This window comes from Leucoraja erinacea, chromosome 8 (genome assembly GCF_028641065.1).
Source record: "Leucoraja erinacea ecotype New England chromosome 8, Leri_hhj_1, whole genome shotgun sequence".
In the NCBI taxonomy this organism is placed as follows: domain Eukaryota; kingdom Metazoa; phylum Chordata; class Chondrichthyes; order Rajiformes; family Rajidae; genus Leucoraja; species Leucoraja erinaceus.
Window position 1 is genome coordinate 22,249,173 of NC_073384.1, and position 23,000 is coordinate 22,272,172.

The 23,000-nt window shown below is 40.7% G+C and overlaps 1 protein-coding gene across 7 annotated transcripts in view; it reads left to right on the top strand.

Moving 5' to 3' along the window:
• The window catches only part of reps1 (RALBP1 associated Eps domain containing 1), a 40,324-nt gene that overhangs the window by 12,635 nt on the left and 4,689 nt on the right, over positions 1-23,000 (top strand). For 2 of the 7 annotated variants that reach the window (XM_055639184.1, XM_055639188.1), the window contains exons 7-18: positions 348-502; positions 2,113-2,234; positions 6,929-7,009; positions 11,772-11,859; positions 17,302-17,403; positions 17,642-17,711; positions 17,900-18,030; positions 18,276-18,340; positions 18,841-19,023; positions 19,121-19,204; positions 21,824-21,969; positions 22,773-22,878. In XM_055639184.1, the coding sequence (XP_055495159.1) occupies positions 348-502; positions 2,113-2,234; positions 6,929-7,009; positions 11,772-11,859; positions 17,302-17,403; positions 17,642-17,711; positions 17,900-18,030; positions 18,276-18,340; positions 18,841-19,023; positions 19,121-19,204; positions 21,824-21,969; positions 22,773-22,878 (1,333 nt within the window). The remainder of the gene's footprint in view (positions 1-347; positions 503-2,112; positions 2,235-6,928; positions 7,010-11,771; positions 11,860-17,301; positions 17,404-17,641; positions 17,712-17,899; positions 18,031-18,275; positions 18,341-18,840; positions 19,024-19,120; positions 19,205-21,823; positions 21,970-22,772; positions 22,879-23,000) is intronic. The other 5 variants (XM_055639186.1, XM_055639187.1, XM_055639185.1 and 2 more) reach the window with 5 other exon arrangements.

Below are 23,000 nucleotides of genomic sequence, written 5' to 3' on the forward strand. Positions count from 1 at the left end.
CTTCCAAACCAATGAACGGAAAACAAGTTATATTAACCCACGTTAATGATATCGTTGTTTGTGACTGTCTTAATAAAAATGATAAATCTGATAAATTTCTGTGAAAATATCCATTGTTCAAAATTATACAGAGTACATCAATTTGTACTGTTACCTGGTGAGTTAGATGGTGTGGGAAATGGTAAAATGTTGAAGTGACGCAATGGAGGGTGACTTTAAGAAGTTGGCTGCCAAAAGTGGAAGAACTCAAGTTCCTAACAGGCTAAAACTCTTCATGGTATTGAACACAATTTGTTACACATACTTGAAAGTGGTTGAATTTGTCAGTGTTTGTTTTTGTGATTCAGGGAACTATCAGACTTTGACAAAGACGGCGCATTGACACTGGATGAGTTTTGTGCGGCATTCCATCTTGTAGTAGCCAGAAAAAATGGTTATGATTTGCCAGAAAAGTTACCTGAAAGTTTGATGCCAAAGCTGATCGATCTTGATGATTCGGGAGGTAAGTAGCATTTTATTAGAGATCTACTAAATCATATTTTGGGGTGTAGAAATACTAAGTTGCTTATCCATTGTCGAAGATAGAAGATGCCCCACAATTTCAATGTCGTTGGAGATCTTTGATCCACCTCAATTTGATTCAAAATCCCCATATAATGTGGACTCTTCCATAATGTGAACTCCTTCAAGGCATTGTTATTATTGTTACATTCCCTGAGTTCCATAGCATCTGTTTCTCTCCACAGTAAATACAGATGTATTCATTTAACACCTCACTGATCTGTGCCTCCACACATAAAGAACACTGCAGATCTTTAAGGGATCCTTTTCTCTCTTGAGTTAGTCTTTTGCCCTTAATATACTTGTAGAATCCCTTGGATTCTCTTTTATCTGTCAAAGCTTTCTTATGTCTTCTTTTTGCCCACTGGATTACCCTCTTGTGTGTACTCCTACTCCCCTCGGCATTCTTCAAGGAATTCACTAGATCGTTGCTGCTGAAACAGATGTACGCTTTTTTTCTTGTCATCCAGGGTTCCCCACTCCTGCCTGTCTTGCCCTTCATTTTAACAGGAATGTACTAGCCCTGGTCTCTTGGTATCCCACATTCAAAAGTCTCCTTATTAGACAACCCTTTTCCCCGTAAATGCCCATCCTCCACCACCTCCACTAATCAACTTCTGCAAGTTATAATCTAATACTTATCATCAGGATTGGCCTTGCCCCACGTTAGGTTCTCATCTTTTGGACTGGTCCTATTCTTGTGAATAACTATTTTAAAACTAATAGAATTACTAGTCCCAAAGTGCTCCCTCACTAATGCTTAAGTCACCTGCTTTGCCTTATTTCGTAAGAGGAGAATGAGGTTACATATTCATTGAGAAAACTTTTCAACTAACAAATCCCATCCAAGCCCTTAGCACAATGGTAATCCCAGGCTCACAAGTTAATGCTGTGTTCCTTTCATGTGCCAAAATGTCCTCTGTATCCATCTTGAACAGATTAACTGAATATTTTATTGCTTGGGGTTTTATTATGAACAAAGACACTCACATTTTCTCCCCCCCTAGATCTCTGCAATTCTCTAAAAAGCCAAAATTCAGCACCTAGAAATACTCCCAAGGCATGGTCTGTACTAAAGTGGGTTTTTTTTAGTAGAGTTTGAGCCTACCATCCAATTTGAAGTAAAAATGGAGCCTAAAAGACATTAAAGCACTTAGAAATTGGAAATATGTAAAGCAAATTTCCAGAATTTATTTTCCAGACTATCCAGAAGCAGAAATTGTAGTTCACGCACACACGTGCAGCTCCAGTCAGGAATGGAACTTCCAATGTACAACATTTATGTTTAGAAATATTTAGTACTCTAGACCAAAGGTGGCCCCCTTCATTGAACCTGTGGCCCCAAAATCGCCAATGTTTTCTGTGGCCCCCCTGAAATAGAGCACTGTCAGAAGTTTAGAGAACTAATATATTCTGGAGATTTTTCGCAATTGGGTTGATTCCAAGATTTTTGTTCAAACAAGATCCTGATCTTGGTTGTGGTGTTTAGTAATTTCTACTTGTTTGAGGATTTGTGCTGCAAATTTTGCATTAACTTGCATTCTATTTTAGAAGTTGCTGACCAAGTTTCTGAAACTGGCTTCTCAGGCTCTCCTCCAGAAGTACCCCCGAGCAAATCACCATCAATGCCCTCACTAAACCAGACGTGGCCAGAACTGAACCAGGGCAGTGAGGTTAGCAATTGACTTCTATCATATAATATGCTTTCACTGTGTTGCAGTTTGTGTTATTTTTGATATCAATTATCTTGTGTTCATTAATGGCTTCAAACCTGCATTGTTACCAAAGGAGACATGGTGTACAATAGTTTACTGTTTTTGAATGCTCTTATTAATTCCTTCCATTGTTCGCTCTTCCTCTCGAGGCAATGCCTTTCTGTTTCAAAGTAGGGCACGGGCTCATTTTTGTGCACGGTTAAATAGTGTGTGTGAGAGAACAATTTGATTGTTGAGAGATTCACAGTTTGGTCTAATTGTGGGATGGATCATTGGAACTGAAATACAAGATCAGTTGAGTGAAATGTGGTGTTTGTTTATTTTTTTTGAAGCCAGGAAACAATGAGGCTAGTTGTAGTGCCCAATCAATACTTTTACGAAAAAAATACTTTAATCTTTGCTAAGATGGGCTAACCACTTGTATAAAATAGATTGGCTTTGTTGGAATGCAAATAAGCATATACTGGAATCTGAAACAAAGACAGAAGTTACTGGAAGTACTCAATCAGTAAAGCAGCATTGCTGGATAAAAACAGTTCATGTTTGAGGTTGTAGCCCCTTCATCAGAACTAAGACAGAAAGCAAGTTGGTCTAGGTGGCAGAGAAGATGGATGAGTGGAACAAAGTGAATGCTGGTAATAGGGTGAAGTGATGTGGCCATTAAATGACCAGTTCAGCTCCTTTGTGTAACCTGAAAGTGATGTTGAAGTTTGAGTGCCATTTTATAGTCTGGCCTGCTGGTAGGTGCTGAGTAAGTGGGGAAGGAGGAATGGCAAATACGGATGGCAAGTTCTGATACAAACTGAAAGCAAGAGCAAGTTATCCAAGGTTGGAGAATTTGATATTGAGCTCTGTAGGTTACAAAGTGTTCAAACAGAAGATGAGATGTTGTTCCTTGAGCTTGCATCGGGCCTCATTTTAAAACGGTACAGGAGGCCACAGACATTGGATCGAGTGGGAGTGTGAATTAAAATGACAGACAAATAGAAGGTCAGGATCATTCCTGCTGCCTGAGTTTGGGTGATCTGCAAGGCAAACACCCAACCTACATTTGCATGGGAAGATGATGTGGTTTGGGTGGATGTTGATGGGGAGGGACTGAAATGAGTGATCCCTGTAAAATGCCAAAAGGGAAAGAGTGTGGAAGATGTGGTGGTGGTGGTGTGATCACATTAGTGCAGAATCTGCAGAGGATAATAGGATGAATGTAAAGGCTGGCAGGATGGAAAGATTCCTGTACACATGCTGTTCATGTCATTCCCACAAACCCTTGTAATTGTAGTTTTGTTCCGAGTTTTAATAATTTTTCGGTTATTATGTTACCCTTAACCCCTGGGACTGTTGCTTTGATATTTGGTTGGCGTGCAATTGGATCTCTTAAACATTGGCCACAAGCTGCAGTTTAGAGGTTGATTTTGGGATGGTTTTGAATTTTGTTAAGGATTGAGTGAAATAGCAAGGGGTAAGAAGGTGAAACAGGGTAGGGGCGGGAACAAAGATCATTGTAGGTATTGGGAGCTTTGAGAATGTCGTGGGAATGCCAGGAGATGAGGGTATTTTGGTGGCAGAAATTTAAAAAACTTAAAATTTACCTGGGTGGACTCTGGCTAGAAATAATTGTGACGATTGATGACATCAAGCTGGCAGTTTTTGAATACATTGTGTAAAGTAAAATAGAAAGGAGGCAACATTAACTAAAATGTAGAATCTTCTTTTCATTTTAGAAAGGCAGCCTTGTCCTTCAAAAGTTTAACAATTCCTTAAAAAGAACATTAAGTAGAATAGATAGAAACTGTTAAGTCCAGATATGAGCCAGTGATGTTCTAGGTGCTCACAGGAATGTTATAGGTTGCCATTCAATGAGCACATTGACATTTGCTGATTGCAGATAATTTGATCACTTGCCCAATGTGCACTGGTCTCTGCACATATTAAAATCTCAATTGTCTTTTGGATTTCATGTCTTTGAACTTACTTGAACTTCAGTTTTGCTGTCCAAATTCCCAGTGTCCTGCCATAGTCAATGTCACTGTAATAATGCAAAACTTTATCTGAAGCTGCTGGGACTTAATCACATGGAACTACCTGGTCACGGACGCAAGTCTTCCTTCTCCGAGTTCACCATCTCCACGACATTCCTTTTTGTTAGGCTGTGGGCCGAGCATCAAAAATGTGTCTAGAAATCGATTTTCGTGACCCACTTCACGGAACTACATGAAATTTTCCACAGATTTAGATGAAATATAATTGAGAAGGATGTCATAACTCATCAGTGCCAAAAGTTGCACATTAATTAATTAAACTAATTAGAAAACGAGATCGGGAAAGTAAGTGCCATCTAGTGGCCAATGCCCATATTACACCATGGGCAGCCTATTTCCGTCTGGCAGTCCATTTAAACTATTATTAAACGTATATATACATATGACTAATAATATTTAAGTATAATTATATTATATAAAAAATAATATGATGAATATAATTGTCAGTGTTTTTAATGACACTGTCGCAGAGGGCCTGCTCCTGAACCAGCCTAATTAATGGGTGAGGGCAGTTCATGTTGGTTCCTCCCTTTACTGAACCCCACTGACTGCCGGTGTGCAGAGTGGGACTGGGGCAGTTCCAGGCTGGGGGACAGTCCTGCAAGGCATCTTCCAGTCGCTTTAATAAGAAATGTAATGAGACTGCAGCAGAGGTCCCAGGTTTTAAGGGCTCGTGAACCTGCCTAATTAAAGGGTCAGGACAGATCCTCTGGGTTCCCTCGTTTACTGAACCCCACTGACTGCCATAGTAGGGAGAATGGGGGTGACGGCCATAGTGGGACTCGGGCAGTGCCAGGCTGGGGGACAGACCTGAAAGGGACCTGTCTTATTTCTGATGTAAATGTCACATCCTGACCAAGAATCAAATGCTCTCACGTTTACTCGATGAGTATTCATTTTAAGCTACAATGAGCCTATATTTATGTTAGAGACCCCCCCCGATGGTGCCTTTGCAAATGAGGGCTATTATCTTTAACCTAAAATAACCCTAAAAGTGTTGCATTGTTTGAGGATCTGTAGTTTGTGTGTGTGCCTGTGTATACCTGTCAAACGTGGATCTGTGGATGTAAGTGTGGATGGATGTATGTGTGGATGTATGTGTGCCGATGTAAGTGTGTGCATGGATGTGCACATGTATGTCTGCGTGCGGGTGGATGTGTGTGTGTGCGGATGTATGTGTGTGTCTGCATGCATGGAAGTGTGCGTACGGATGGATGGGTGGGTGGACTGTCGCACTGTCATTCACCAGCACGCCATTATCATAAGTAATTCACTCATTGTTTGAATAATTTGACCAAATAAACAGTGAAACGATCGACATTAAAATAAAACTTTATGATCATTTATTTCCCTAATTTATTTGTTTACACTACATCTGATCTTCATCTGAATATTCTTCATCAGATTCCAAGCCTTTTGATAGGTTTTGATAAGTCCATTGATAAGTTAGTTCAAGTTCAAGTGGAGGGTCAGGCAGAGGCTACAAAAAAAATACATCTCACAGTCATTAAGACTGCATGGACTTCAATTCATAAAATTTCAACCTCTTCTTAATGTTAATGAGAGTGACACTGTTACTAACATAAATAAATTAAATGGTTAATTTGTTTTGTTATGGATACACGTTGTTTAGGCTTCGAGTGAATGAGTGAGTGTACAGCCTCCAAATCTCATTTTTTCACATTATAAAAGGGTGCAATTAAATTAATTAGAGTCCATACATTAGTGAAAATGTTTAATTTGTTTTGTTATGGATACACGTTGTTTAGGCTGCGAGTGAATGAGTGAGTGTACAGCCTCCAAATCTCATTTTTTCACATTATAAAAGGGTGCAATTAAATTAATTAGATCTTACCTTTGAGTTCCAGTTGATTCACAAAGTTTGACTGGTTTCACGAATTGGCTGTCCTCTTTGAGTTGCAGCACCTCAGCAGGAACTTTGCTTTCAAGGCTTTGTTCCACTTCTATCCACTTAGCTGCACATTCTTCAGCCTTCTTAATGCTTTTCTCACTAAATTCAATTACCCTGCTGCAAGTTTCCGCTACATGTATTCCACAGAACAACAAAGAACCTTCATCGGAATCTCCAGTAAAACAGGCATCAGTAGAAGCACTCTCAGCCATGATGTGTGCTCCCTGCCTAACTAGGCTGAAACAAAGCGCGTGATTGGCCAACTGGCATCCAAATCAATGTCAAACATGCTTTGATTGGACTAAAAATACCCAAAGATTTTCCGTTTTTTCTCTAATTTAATAAAAATGTGCAAGTTTTGTTCTTGATGAGTTTCAGGGATGATTTGTATAATATTTTTACACAATATGTGAAAATTTCATGTAGTTCCGTGAGTTGGGTCACGAAACTGCACAAAAAAGCTCCTCGGCCCACAGCCTATGTGTAGTAAATTGCAGAATTGATTTGTATCTAAATGCCTAAAAAAAGCTGGTAAGAAGAGATGCCACCTCAAACAGTTAAATGCACATGTGCATCTCTTATGTGATTTATAATGCTTGACTGTGAAACTTCTTTTTTTTACTCCTCTGCAAAATTACCTTTATGAAAGCTTTTGTGATGTACCTTTTTTCATTCTGATTGGTCTCTACTCTGTCCAGCAGTGGGAGACTTTTAGTGAACGTTCTTCCAGCTCGCAAACTCTGACCCAGTTTGATTCTAACATTGCACCAGCTGATCCTGTAAGTGAATCACGCAGTGGGCTTTCTGATGTTATGCTTTATTTAACCCTGAACGTTTTTTTTAATTGCTCACTGGTTTTGCATGTGCTGTAATCGGAAATTCAGTGTTTGTACATACTAATCAACCCTGTTGGAAATAACTGGTGATATTGTTACATTTAGAAGATCTTATTGCTATCTATGCTGCATTTGAATCATCAGCATGCGCTTAGTATTGTTCTGTCTCTTATCTAAAATCTACCATAATTAAAAGGGCTTCCTTTTGCTATTATGTTTCAATTGCCATAATAAAAAAAACTTACACAATAATTTTCTTCATGTTCAATGATTGGATTTTTTCTCTAAGCCTTTCTTCAGTGTCCCAGTTTCTTTATGTTCTCTCCCTCTTGTGTATGCTCTCATCATTGTCCCTCTCCCTCCTGAGATGCACTGGCATTTTTTAATGTTGCTCACTTAGTTCACTTCAGTTATTTGTGAGTAGACCGAGTGACTGTGGGCTGCTTGACAAGAACAACTAAGCCTAGTCTCATCTGCCCAGCTAGGTTGCTGGTTGGTATTTAAGATCAGATGTGCTTTGACTTTCCAGTTTAATTATTGCACCCCTCACTGACCTGTACACATTCTCTGTTTGGGCATCATCTATATGATGTTTTCTGCTTTCAATTGGTTGATTTCAGATGGTACTAAGCAATTAAGACACTCAAAACCTTGTTGCTTCAAAGCTAGACAGTGAGAACCTGTTAATCAGGTTAACTGGGAAGTTAAATGTGTATCAATTCAGTTGGTTTTGCTCAATTTTCTTAGCTGTACAGTTTGAAAACACAACCTGAGTTTCATGATATATACTGACAATGTGGGAGGAGTAAATTTTGTGCAGCAACTTTTGGTTTTGCTGAAGGATTTATCAGATCTGGGGCTTTTTTAGTTTTTAAGCAGTAGTGAGCTTAGTGCGTGTAGAGTCAGTTATGCAGCATGAAAACGAGTCACTTTGGCCTAACTTTTATCCATAATTACTATGATGTCTGTTCAAGCAGGTTCCATTTACCCATGTTTGGCCCAATCCTTGTAAATCTTTTCTATCCATCTACCTGTCCAAATGCATAGAATCACTGTCATACGGCATGGAAACAAGACGTTTTGCTTTAAATAAATGTGATATTTTGCGACACCATAGGTGGTCCACAATCTGCTTCAGTTCTTTTTTCTTCTGATGAAGTTTCACAACGATTTCTTAGTAATCTCTTTCAAACCCGAACATTTGGAAGGGCTCCTTGCCCACAAAATGAATTCATAGTTATGAAGACATCAGTCACCCCTGTGCATTTCTGCACACTTATGCAACAATCAAATTAGCTGTGTTGGAAAGAACTGCAGGCACTGGTTTAAATTGAATATAGACACAAAATGCTGGAGTAACTCAGTGGGACAGGCAGCATCTTTGGAGAGAAGGAATGTGTGTCGAGACCCTTCTTCAGACATCATATTAGCTGACCGCTTTATCAGTGAATGTTCTTGACTTTCACTGACTTCCCACGTAAAATGCTGATTAGAAGCTTGTTAGAAATAGTTGACTCGGTGATCTCATGTTGCCATTTTAGTGCTCACAGATTAAGAGGATAGATACTGAAAATTGAAATAGAAACTAAATTAGGCTGGACATATTCAGCTTAAATTTCTTACCTGGCATCATCTGGGAAGAGAGCAACAATTTACCATATTCCATACAACATAGCAGTTCATTCAATCCAAGTCAACTCGAGCCAATCGTGTATTTCCCCCAACTCCTCCCAAGTATTCACCTGTCCTATTGAGTCATGGATCCATCAATATGTCCGTGATTCTCCCAGCAGCCACTTATGATAGCCAATTAGCCTAACAACCACCACCACTTGGGACACAGGAGGAAATGAAAGCATTTCAGAGACACCCATGCACTCAAAAGACCATTCTTCAGGCCAGGACTGAGAAGTAGCTCTACTACATTCTTAGTTTCTGTTTGCATACACGTTTCCTCATCAGATGAGTATTTCCAGTGTTTTCTGCTTTCATTTCAAAAGTGTACATAGATCTGCGCTGACATCAGCTTCCGATTCATTCGTTGATCCCTCTTATTCCACATTTTTCCAAAATGGAAGATATAGGTGGCAGGGGATCACTTCAGTTGTAATGTTTCTTTTAACCAGAATTGATGTAAAATAGAGTATGTTTTGGAATGGAGTGGGAGAAATAGTTAAAATAGAGAAGAATTAGATGAATTCATCAACTCTGCCTCATGGGTGTGGAGTAAAGGGATAGATGTGAACTTCAATGCAGTGTTTTGGGGAATTCATTATAAACATGGAATGGTATTGGTACAGTTACCTGGGTATCAAGTATTTACTTGGAGAACCAGGTACAGTGTTGGTCCTCTTATTTAAGAAAAGAGATAGCAATGTTAGAAGTCCAGAAGAGATTTGCCAGTCTGGGCATCAGGAATAAAACAGAAAATGCTGAAAGCATTCAACAAATTGTGGGAAAGTTGGTGTTTTGGGTCGAGTTGATTCTGGTAGCAATCTCCAAATTGATACTCTTTTAGATGCTCTTTGACTTGCGGAGTGTCTTCAGCATCTTTTTAATTTCAAATTTTTGATTACATTCCTGGGCAGGAAGTAAAACTATTAAATTTACTTAAGTGAAAGTGGTTACATGGGAGAATGACTGTCATATCATTGCAAAATCATGAGACTTTTGATGAACCCAGTTTAAAAATTAATTTAAGAAAGCTTCACGCACAAGATTGTGAGGAATTTTAATGTTTGGTTAAAGTAATGGTAGAATTACAAATCATTAGTGTTTAAAGGGCACATAAAAACAGGAACGGAATTGGCTCTTTTTCTTAACTTCTGACAAGCTTATTGATCGGCATTTTACATGGGAAGTCAACAGTGAAAGTTAAGAACATTCACCGATAAAGCAGTGAGCTAATTTGGTGTGCATTTGATTTCCACCCAAATAGTTCCTCGGGTATTATGAAAGTAGGCTCATAAAACTAATGTGAAGGATTTATTAGTGGAATGAGGATCAATTTCGGCTGCTTTTTCTTCCCCAATCTCCCACAATGTGACATTAACTAAATTTTTATGATGCAATAGGAGACCTTTTGCTCCATGAGGTATGAGATGTCCCCGCAGAACAATCTTATCAGTTCCATTCCTCCTACTCATTTCCCTGTGCCCAGCAACTCGTCCTTTCCAATCAACTCCCTTTGATTCTTTTGGCACACCAATACTAGGGGGTAAATTAGGGCCACCATTTAATCTACTAGCATATCTTTTGGGCAATCCTATGTTTCTTTGGAATTACCCTATATTGACTTAATAACAGAAAATACTATAGCTTTGTTTGTATGATATTACGTCTGAACGCAATCTTTTAAAATAATAGATGCGATGCAACTATCTGTTCAAATATGTGTTTTTTGTTCATTTGAACTATACTGTTGAATTTCGCAACTGCCTTTGAAAATTTGTGGAAAAACCAAGCTTTATTATATCTGTAGCTTTGGTGTAGTAATAGGGTTCAAAGATTGGAGAGATAATGAAAATGGATTGTCATCGAAAGTCGTGGGGTCTGGAACACTCTTCCTAAAAGGGTGATAGAGGCAGAAATGGGTATCATATTTACAATAGTTATTGAAATGTGCATTAAAGAGGCGTAGGTTAGTGACAGCCATAGTTTATTGTCCAACCCCATGTGGTGATGCGTCATTTTAAAGCAATCTGAAGGTTGCATTGTGTTAGTAAGTAAGGAGTTCTAGAATTTGCAGTCGGGGACGGTAACGGTATGGAAGTAATTTTCAAATGGTGATGATATGTTTTGGATGAGCATTGTAGGTTGTAATGTTCCCATGCGCCTCGTGTCCTTGGTGGTAGAGATCATGAGCTTTTGGGAGGGGCTGTCAAAGTATATTTTCCTGACAGTTTGTCAGCCTGATGTCTACGCTTGCATTGAAGTTTTAATTGAAATCATCAATCAATTAGAGCACATGTGCCACTAGAATTTTGTGAATGCGATTTCCTTTTTGCTGCAGTTCAGTTGGAAAGTAAATATCAGTGAGATTCATAAAATCCTTGATAGACACAGTGCTGGAGTAACTCAGCGGGTCAGGCAGCATCTCTGGAGAGAAGGAATGGGTGACATTTCAGGTCGAGACCCTTCCAAAACGTTACCCATTCTTTCTTTCCAGAGATGCTGCCTGTCCTGCTGAGTTACTTCAGCACTTGGTGTCCATCTTCGGTTTAAAACAGCATCTGCAGTTCCTTCCTACACCTATCCATAAAATCCTTGTTATTGTTAAACATCCTATTTGGATGAAGAGCATCTGAGTCCTGAAGATTTGTCAACCCATCCTGTAGCAAAGAAACCTTCACCATTTCTGGGGAAGCTGAAATAAATAATGTTTAAGAACGTATAGCTATCCGGAGAGAATATCTTGGCTGTCTTAAAAATGAAAACAGCGCACATTGCTGAGAAGAGGATGTATTTCAATGCGACACATCATTGTAGTTGCAATGAATGCCTATTCCTGGATATTAGTTTCATAATTAGCCTAGTTTAATAATGACCTGTTGTCATGGTAATTTATTATTCTGTAATGCATGCATTCCATAAGAAAAATTGTTCAACATAAATAACGGGTTTATTTTTGATTAAATGGTTTCTCGAATTGTCAATAGTAATGTTTTTTTTTTCTCTCTCCATGTTTTCCAAAATTAACTCTCAGGACACTGCTATCGTTCACCCTGTGCCAATCCGCATGACTCCAAGTAAAATTCACATGCAAGAGATGGAGATGAAAAGAATTGGAAGTGGTAACTGAAATGGCTGCTCCCATGTCTGTCTGTCTGTCTAATTCAGCATTTACTTAAACTTCCTTTTGCTGTAATCTTGCTTTCCAGAGAAGGTGTTTTGTTTTTATTCATGAGTCTGACTTATTATCTTAAAGAACCTTTCAAACATGCAACTGATTTGTTGCTCTGCTCAGGGCCATGAAGTAAAGTTGCCTATGCTGCTTTGGCCTTAATGAGAAGGTGTTTTGAAGTTCTTGTATGTCCCAGGTACAGTCTCTTTCCTGAATGAGAGGTTTGACAAAAGTTGATGTCTGGCCAGACATACGGTACAAGCCAGGTTACAATTGCTCAACCTATGGATGACCCCGCATGCAATTTGACTTCCTGTAAATTAAATTCAAAAGGCTGGTGCACATACTAGCTTTCATTCCTACAAATGGCAGAACCAGTTTCCTTTCTCTCCACTATTAGTTCTTTTTTGCTTTTGATGCTGTTCATTATAATACTGTGGAAATATGGTTTCCATATTTATTTTTATTGTATTTTCTGACGTAAATTATAAAATTGGCATGTACATATTTGTAAAATGGAACATTCTTTACTTGGAGATGGCAGGTATCCTTGATGGATTAATCGTTAGTTCCTGAGGCTTCATTGGTGGAAAGCACTGCATTGACTGTGCATGTTGCAAAGACATCCATATCTGAACTTTGTCAACTACATCTGAGAGTAGAACAGTGTTCTTGATTTTGGGAAGTGGCATTAGCCAGAGGTTTACCCCATAGTTGTTGAAGTCATGCTCCTTTTCAGAATTTGATATCGACAGTATTGGGCAGAGTTGCATTCACCCATGTCATACTTTTTTTTTGTTCGTGTCTTTATAACTGATTCAAATTTATTTTGCAGTAGAAAAAAGTTCCAAAGTTGATTGTTTATTGTGTTGTATGGATGTGCTTGCTATTCTGTATATAATGGAAGTGATCATATCGTCAAAGATGCAAAGTAACATTAGCAAATTTGCAGGTGAGACAAAGCTGGGTGGCAGTGTGAACGGTGAGGAGGATTCTATGAGAGTGCAGGGTGACTTGGATAGGTTGGGGGAGTGGGCAGATGCATGGCAGATGAAGTTTAATGCAGATAAATGTGAGGTTATTCACTTTGATAGCAAAAACAGGCAGGCAGATTACTATCTAAATGACGTCAAGTTGGGAAAAGGGGAAGTACAACGGGATCTGGGGGTCCTCGTACATCAGTCTATGAAAGTAAGCATGCAGGTACAGCAGGCAGTGAAGAAAGCGAATGGCATGTTGGCCTTTATAACAAGAGGAATCGAATATAGGAGCAAAAGGGTCCTTCTGCAGTTGTACAGAGCCCTCGTGAGGCCACACCTGGAGTAAAATTTGTGTACAATTTTGGTCCCCTAATTTGAGGAAGGACATTCTTGCTATTGAGGGAGTGCAGCGTAGGTATACGAGGTTAATTCCGGGGATGGTGGGACTGTCATATGCTGAGAGAATGGGCTTGTACATTCTGGAGTTTAGAAGGATGAGAGGCGATCTCATTGAAACATATAAGATTGTTAAGGGTTTGAACACGCTAGAGGCAGGAAACATGTTCCCGATGTTGGGGGAGTCCAGAACCAGGGCCACAGTTTAAGAATAAGGAGTAAGCCATTTAGAACGGAGACGAGGAAACACTTTTTCTCACAGAGCGTGGTGAATCTGTGGAATTCTCTGCCTCAGAGGGTGGTGGAGGCGGGTTCTCTGGATGCTTTCAAGAGAGCTAGATAGGGCTCTTAAAAATAACGGAGTCGGGGGATATGGGGAGAAGGCAGGAACGGGGTACTGATTGGGGATGATCAGCCATGATCACATTAAATGGCGGTGCTGGCTCAAAGGGCCGAATGGCCTAGTCCTGCACCAATTGTCTATTCTATTATCTTCCCACTATTGAACAGATGCACATCCCTATTGCCCACTCCAATGTATATATTTTTAGTTGAGCCATAAGATTACAGATACAGAAACCTGGAGCAACAATAAATCTGCTGGAGGAACGCAGTGAGTTTACCAGCATTTTTGGAGGGCAATGGACAGTATCATGAGGGCAATGCTTTGAGGCTCTAATTTCTTTCCAGAACATGGATCCAGCCAGTTCCACTCTACTAGCGTGCACCTCCACCTAGTGGAACTTGTACTGCCTTAAATTACTTCTCTTTTGATTCTTCCCAATGTCTACAAATTAATGGGGAAACTACGAACCCTAGTTATGCCTGCCTTTTTGTTGACTACTTGGAATGGCTTTGTTCCAAACCTACTCCGGCACCACTCCCAACTGTGCTCCACATAACTACATTGCCAGCGTCATTGGTGTTGCCTCCTGCACCTGTGCAGAACTTGGGTATTTCATCATCTTCACTACTAATTTCTTCCCTATTCTCAAAAGTCACGGACAATATTCAATCCCTCTTTTCAGGAACATTCCTGCCAGCTGCAATGTGATCCCACAACCAGAGGTATCTTCCCCTTTCTGCTTTCCACAGGGACCACCACATGACTCCTTGGATTGCCCGCCCCCTCGCACTTTACACTGTGAAGGTTGAAAGTGTAGCACATCTCAAAACCTTCTTGACTACCATCCATGGGCCTAAACTGTCCTTCGAGATGAGATGGATTCAAGTGCACCTCCTCCAACATCGTCAAGGGCATTCAGTGTTCTCGATGTGGCCTTCTACATCGGTGAGACCTAACAAACACTTGGCAACTGGTTTGCCGAGAACCTGCTCTTTGTCTGCCATGGCCACCTGGACCTCCTAGTTACAAGCCTTACTAATTCCTCTTTCCATTCTCACACTGATCTGTCTGTCCTTGGCAGCCTCCACTGTTGGGGCGAGGCTAAACCCAAACGAGAGGGATAGCACTTTGTATGCTGTCTGGGTAGTGTGCAGCCCAATGGAGTCTCCAATTGTAGTCTCCAATTGTAAGTATCTTGCTCCTCCTTTGTCCTCTTCTCTGATCTATCTAGGTCCTCACGCATACCCCCTTCTTTCCAATCCCATCCATTCTATCTGTCCATCTCTCACACATTCCATCTTCTGCAGCCCTTTGTTACCTCCACCAGGCACGTCCAGCCTCTGTTGATAGTTCCCTCTTCACCTGGATCCATACATTGTTTGTCAGCTCTTGCCCCAGCTCTCCCACTCACTTTTTTGCTGGCTCTTTTTCCTCTGCTCTTTCAGTTCAGAAGGAGGGTGCTGACCCAAAATGTTTACTATCCATTTCCCCCCACAGATGCTGCTCCACGAATGTTCTTACTGCAGATTTTGTTGCTGAAATTCTTGTTCATTGAGTCACAGATTTTCTAAATTAACTTTGTACCCAATTACTGCTGCATTGTTGTAAATTTCACTTTTCGCATTTTTGTTTGTGGGAGCGGTCCAGATTCGGTGTTCCCCTCATGATCCTTGCTCTTGAGCTGGAGCAAGAGGACTGGGGAGGGGGAGTAATTTAATTTAGAGATACAGCGTGGAAACAGATCCTTCGGCCCACTGAGTCCGTGCCGACTAGCGATCCTTTGCTCATTAACATTATCCTACACACAAGGGACAATTTGCAATTATACCAAGCCAATTAACCCACAAACTTGTACGTCTTTGGAGTAGCTTGCCCAAGGAAAAGCAATGTTGAACACTGCATTTTGGGAATCATCTGATCAAATATTCATGGCCATCAGTTTGTTATTGATCACTGCATAATGTAAGGCAATACAGTTTTTAATGTGAGCATTTGTGCTGTTGCATACACTTTGGTGCTCAGTTCTGATGCAGGATAGCACATTTATCAGATGAATGCCTTAGGTCTGCCTCTGAAAAATTGTTTATTTCTCCATTCCCAGCTGGCATTTGGGAATGCTCTGGCTTGTGCGTACAGATGAGAATGGATGGAATATCTGTGTTTCATAACTGGCATGGGGGGGGGATGTTTAAATCTATTTGGTCTGGTAGTATGCTGAGATCCCAGATCTCAGCATACTTGCATTTGCTTCATCTCTCTACCCAACCATATTTATGGATGCGGAAATCATATTTTGTCATTTGGATAGCCTACAACAGATTGTTAAACTGAAGCTTTCCAGGCTAGAAAATGAAACCTAATAGACTTGCCAGTTTGTGGTAATAGGTTCAACAGTAAAAACATAAGAAATATAAGCAGGTCGGCCTCAGCTTGCTCTGCTATTCAATGAGATTTTGGCTGAATTTATTTGAACTTTGACTCTACTTTTCTGCCTAACTCCCATATCCCTTGATTTCTTTGATATCTAAAGAATTGTGCACTCAATATTTCATTAATGGGTATTGTGTCATGCAGTAACAAAATGTAGACCGCACTTAGACTTTTGTGTGCAGTTTTGGCCGCCACACTACAGGAAGGATGTGGCAGGGGTAGAGTGCAGAAGCAATTCACCAGGATGTTGTCTAGAATGGAGGGCTGTAGTTCTAAGGGGATTTTGTTGACACTGTAACATAATGGGCCGAGGGGTGATCTTACTGGGGTGTATATAGAAGTGGTGCAGTGGTAGAGCTGCTGCCTCCCAGCGCCAGACACCCAGGTTCGATCCTGACTACGGGTGCTGTTTGTGCAGAGTTGGTGCTTTCTCCCTAAGACTGCGTGGATTTTCAGTGCATGCTCTGGTTTCTCCACATTGCAAAGTTGTGAAAGTTTGTAGGTTAATTATGAAAGTCCTGCACTGGTTTGACAAAACAAACTGCGACACCTCACACGTGACAGAGTTGAATTCCATTTGCCATTCTTTGGCCCACCTTCCGCACTGATCAAAAAGATCATTAATATATAGATATCCTTCCTCACTTTCTACTGTGCAACTAATTCTGATGTCAGCTGCAAATTTACTAATAATGTTAACTGCATTGTTATCCAAATTGCTAAAAACAAAAAGTAGTGGACCCAGCACCCGCCTCTGCAGCACACCACAGAAAGCAACCTAGCTATTGACAGGTTAGTTGATTGGAGATGGAAGAATGGTTTGTGATCTTGTATTGAGCAATAGGTAGGGTTATTGAAATAAAATGTTCTTGAGGTACAGTAAGGATTATTGGCTCTTATGTTTTAAACTCTCATGCAGACAAACCATAGAGGAGTTGAATGGTATGTTGGAGAGAGGGGGAGTGGGGGGGAAGGAATGGGACTGGTAAGAGAGTTTTGTTGGACGTGGCTCATGGCCGCCTTCTGTGTCGTAATAAGCAAGCAAATAGTGGACTTGTGCATTTTTCCACATGCCCATAAATATCCTGCCTGGGACACTTGTACTAAATGTATTCACAGGTCTGATGTGAAAAGTGCAGTAGCGGTACTGGAAAATGTACCCTGATTTATGAGTGGTGGTGTTTTCATATTTTGAACTGTCATTGATGAAGTGCAAATGACCTCTCTCAATATATTGCAGAACTAACACACCCAACTAGTCCTTTGCTTACAAACTCGCCAGAACTTTCAGAAGAGACCAAGCTCGCTACCACTGTGAAATTTGTTGCAGGAAATACTGTAGGTAAGGGAAATAAATGTTTGGCACCACACACAGTCAACTGTTTGATTTCTGTTTGCACTGTATTGGGGAAAATGCACTTGTTTTTGTCGTAACTCTGGTGTTCAGCTTGGTAACAAATAAAATATAGTATATGGATATTCCCTAAGCTGCACAAGCTTGATTTTATTTCCCCTGGATTCTGAATGGATCATTTGAGATTGCGTGATGATTCAAAATGTGATTCTTTTCCCCTCGACAGATGGCTACAGCAGTTCAGATTCATTTGTTTCTGATTCTGAGCAGATTGGAAACAGCATAACCCGGCAACGGTGAGTGGTTGCTTCTCTTGGGAGTTTCTAGATTTGAAGCTTCATAAAATTGAATTACTGCACGGAGAAGAGTGTATTATGATTGATGGTTTTTGAAGAGAGAGTGTAATGGAATTAATTCTGTGGAAATGCGACTGATGACGAGGCTGAAAGCATACATTACTGTCTCAGAGTTGTTCTTTTTACAGTTCGCATTCGGGCACTTCTCCAGACAACACGCTCAAAACTGCACCTCCTCCACCTCCACCTCGACCACAGCAATCACACTCAAGGTCGTCTTCACTAGATATGAACAGAACCTTTTCTGCAAACAACGCAGGTGGGGAGCCTTATTGGAAAGGTTTTCTTTATCACAATATTCAAAAAAACTCTGACTGCAAGGATGTTTGCAGTCATTAAATTATGTATCGGTTTCAATCGTACCAATTCCAAATGGCACATCGGGGAAGTGGCGGCTGGTGTGAAACTGGGTCAGCTTGTGTAATTAGCAAGGCAGGCATGATGTTTATTTGAGAATATTCAGTCATTGCATTTTTATTCCTCTTCTATATTGCTCCTCTACAGGGCAACCACAGGCTGGAGCTGTTGCCTGTCCCCCTGCTGTGCCTCCAAGACCACAGCCAACACAGGTAACTGAATTAACTTTTTGAGACTGAGTCTTGACGATGTAATAGTAGGTGAGGAATGCATGCTGAAATAGCCGGAATATCTCAGTAATATGTATCAGAATGTTATAGAAGTAGAAAGTGTAAATTTTTGAAAATGAGCAGGACTCGTAGGATTCGCATCATATTACTTCAATTTCGCTATTATTCTATGGTTGTGAAAGATGTGGACACATGGGGGTTAGGGTTTACTTCTGACTTGATTCCTTGAAAGTGGATAGAACAGAATTCTCGAAATGGATTTCAACATCTTTTATTTAATCCAAGCAATGGAATAATATTTGCCCGAACATTTGGAGGCTTTCAAAGTTTGTACAAATAATTTTGGTGCCAACAAGTTATTTTTGTTTATGTACTACAAAAAGTACTCTTGGAATGTCTTGTCTAGTATCAATCTGTTGTGACTGTTTTAATACTGCCATGGAAATGAAATGCTTCTCTGAACACTGCTGCTTTTCACCTAGGTGACTGCGCCTCCATTACATCGGCCAGTGGACGTTGATGGTCACGTGACACACGGCAACACCTCGCCACACCAGATGCCAGAACAGCCAAACTTTGCTGATTTTCGCCAGTTTGAAGCATTTGTATCGAAGGCCACAGAGCAGCAAGTTGATGACTCGGATAGGCATTCTGAAACTATTCCGGTGAGCGTGATTGCATCGTGATATTGGGAAACTTATGTATCATTCCTCTACATATCTGGTTTAATGCAGCTTTTAATCAACTTTGTTTTTTGTGTAGCCAGAGAAGCCTTCGGATTCAACAGTGACGTTGAGAACAGCAAAGCTAGCTGGTTCTAGTGATGAAAAGCCAACTGGAAACACAGTACGTTGTATACTTGATTCAACATTATAACAGCATTTAATAGGCAGCATTATAACAGCATTTAATAAGAAGGATGGTCACTTGTTTTCACAAGGTAGGGAAATCTAAAACTAGAGGGTATAAGTTTACAGTGTGAGAAGGTTGAACAGGTTCAATTACAATGTTTGAAGACATTTGTACGGTACATGGATAAAAGCAGGGAAGAAGCCATCGTGGAATCTGTTTGCACGTGCTTGAAAGCTTTTGCATTTTCTGCCCAAGAGAAAAAGAGAATTACTGGGATGTAAGTGGTCCTTCATAATGTTAGTTGTTTTCCCAAGGCAGCATGAATTGTAGATCGAATCGATGAGGGTGATTGGTTTGCATGATAGATGGGACTACATCCATAACTCGGTAATTTCTTGCTGACCTAACCATGTAATTGTGAAACCTAACTGATACATTCTGAAATTAGGCTTTCTGTGGGACCTCCTCATGACCCTTTTTCGATTTCAGCTTGCTAAAGTTTGCATATGTTTCCCTTTTCTCCCTTGACTAAACTTACAATATCTTTTTTGTCATCTAAGGTTCCTGAACTTTGCTATCCTAATGAATGAATGAATGAATGAATGAATAAGTTTATTGGCCAAGTATGTACACATACAAGAATTTGCCTTGGTGCTCCGCTCGCAAATAACAACACGACGTACAGTAAACCATTAAGAATAAAACAATCATCAAAACATTAAGAATAAAACATAGTTTAAACATGTGAATGAAATAAAATACCAGAGCAAAAGGAGGCTACAGACGTTTGGTTATTGAGTAGAGCTACTACTCGTGGAAAAAAGCTGTTTTTATGTCTGGCTGTGGCAGCGTTGACGGTCCGGAGTCACCTTCCAGAGGCAAGTGATTCAAAAAGTTTGTGGCCAGGGTGAGAGCGGTCCGAGATGATCTTACCCACTCGGTTCCTGGCCCTTGCAGTGTACAGTTCGTCAATGGGGGTAGGTTGCAGCCAACAACCTTCATAGCTGATCGAACGATTCGTTGCAGCCTCCAGGTGTCGTGCTTGGTGGCTGAGCCAAACCAGACCATGATGGAGAAGGTGAGGATGGCAATAGAGAATTGGACCATCATTGCCTGTGGCAGATTGTGATTCCTCAGCTGTTGCAGGGAGTACATCCTCTGTTGGACCTTTTTGACTGTGGTGTCATAGAAACATAGAAAATAGGTACAGGAGGAGGCCATTCGGCCCTTCGAGCCAGCACCGCCATACATTGTGATCATGGCTGATTGTCCCGTATCCCGTGTCGATGGTGGCCCCCCATTTAAGGTCCTTGAAGATGATGGTTCCAAGGAACTTAAAGGACCCCACAGATGTGACTGGTGGTGGCGTTGATGGTGAGTGGGAGGAGGGGAGGGGACACACATGAACACACTGTCCTGAACTCTTTCAAGCTGACCTTTCAAAGACTTCCATGTGTCTTCAAGAACTATTCCCTCAGTTCCTAATACTGCATATTCAGCAAGGAGACTTCTGAGCTCTGAAGTTTGTTCATTAAACACCAACTAGATACTATCACATGCTTCTTACTGCTTCAGAATTGCTTTCAAGAACCAAGCATGAATTAGAGCTTGGTTCCATGTTTGCTGTCCCTTTTTCAGTCCCTGGCAGTTCTTTTGCTTTGAAGTGATCCAGCAGTCTTATGGGTTCCGAATCATTTAAAATATTCTGTATGTACTTGTTTTCAATCCCTTGCATTTATTAAGCATATTTAGAATAGTTAAACATACCAAGGCATTCGACCGGAGTGAAATACATGACAGTGAGCCACATAAAGGGCACTGTGGGACTGGTGAACAAAACACCTAGGTGAGGATATCGATTTTAACGATCATCTCAGAGCGGGGCTGAAATTTAAGGGGTAAATACCAAAACTTAGGTTACTCTAAGTATGGTTGATTGTGATAATTACAGGTGTACATAACAGCCAGAGTTAAAACGATGTGGAGATCTGAGACCAGTCCGATGATTATGGATACGAAGCAACTGCAGATGCTGGTTTAAACCGTGGATAGACACAAAATGCTGGAGTAACTCAGCATCTCTGGGGAGAAGGAATGGGTGACATTTCGGGTCGAGACCCTTCTTCAGACTGATGTCGGGTGTGAAAACAGGACAAAGGGAACTCTCGTTGGAGAGAGGAGGTGAACTTCTTCAAAGTAGACATTCCTTGAGGGGATTTTGCAGTGGAGTAAACAAAATGTGTAGGAAGGAACTGCAGATGCTGGTTATGGATATGATTGGGGGTAAATAAAGTGGTTGATCAAGGTTTTGCTGGACCAAAATACAGGATAAATTGGCACATCGAATGAGACAGTACAAGTTCGGACGTGAGAAGCCGAGTTTGGTTATTGAAAATCTGGGTCCCCATATTTTCATATCGTAAAACTTTTTTGGGGTGGTGTAAAAAGATTGGAAGACATCTTCAACAAAGCGCTCTTGGTTCAATTGGTGAGGGCGGATAGAGAAAAATCAAATTTACGATGTGCTTCTTATCCAAATTGAACTGCAATTGTAATTCAGTAGAAAATGTTAACCTGGAATTTTGAATTAATCCTGCATTTTCCAAATTACAGGTAAAAAGTACAACGTGTCTTGTTCCTCCTCCAAAACCCATTCGGCGAAGACTGCAATCTGAAGAAGAGCTTCGGGGCGATGCAGAGGAGCCTACCCCAAAACCCAGCATCAATGCCGTTTTAGTCTCGCACTCTTCGGTTTCAAGGTGGATTGGATTCTCTTTAATTCCCTTTTGCAATGAGATTGCAATTTCTCTGCGGCTGATACACTGAGTGTGCACCATATTAGATCCTGCTGTATAAGAATATGCTGTTGATGCCAAATAGGGTCATTACTTTGGATTCAATGCATGGTTATTTTGTTGTACCTGGTCATCTTTGCTGTTGATATGTTCACGCACTTATGTATGCACCAAGAAAATTAGACCCATGGTAGTTAACTGGATGTTGTGTTAAAGAAGGAACTGCAGATGCTGGAAGATCAAAGGTACACAAAAATGCTGGAGAAACTCAGCGGGTGCAGTAGCATCTATGAAGCGAAGGAAATGGGCAACATTTTGGGCCAAAACCCTTCTTCAGACTGATGGGGGGTGGGGAGAAGAAAGGAAAAAGGAGGAGGCGGAGCCCGAGGGCTGAGGGATGGGAGGCGACAGCAAGGACTAACAAAATTGGGAGAATTCAATGTTCATGCCCCCAGGATGCAGACTCCCCAAGCGGAATATGAGGTGCTGATCCTCCAATTTCCAGTGTTGCTCGCTCTGGCCATGGAGGAGACCCAGGACAGAGATGTCGGATACGGAATGGTAGTTAACTGGATGTCTATTTGCAAGAGCAATGCCATAATGGAGCTGCAAGTGGCTATGTGGTTCCAAACCACTTGTGCCACATTATGGCACTACTCATTGCCAGTCTGTGGGTCAGTTACTATCCTTACTCATAATAAGAGTAACAGAAATAAGCTGCTTTAAACCAAAATGGATGGGCACACTAACATCTTATTTCATTTTAGGTCAATTGGAAAAGATAAAAAGTCCATTCAAGCTTCGATCAGAAGAAATAAAGAAACTAACACAGTGCTAGCCAGACTCAACAGTGAATTACAACAACAGCTGAAGGTGAGAGAATGGAAGTAACGGCAGTGAAAATTGAAAGCATTGATACTTGCAGATTTGATTTCCTGAGCAGCACATTTCAAAGTATTAGGTAATACTAGATGCCAGCAGGGCCATCTTTAACA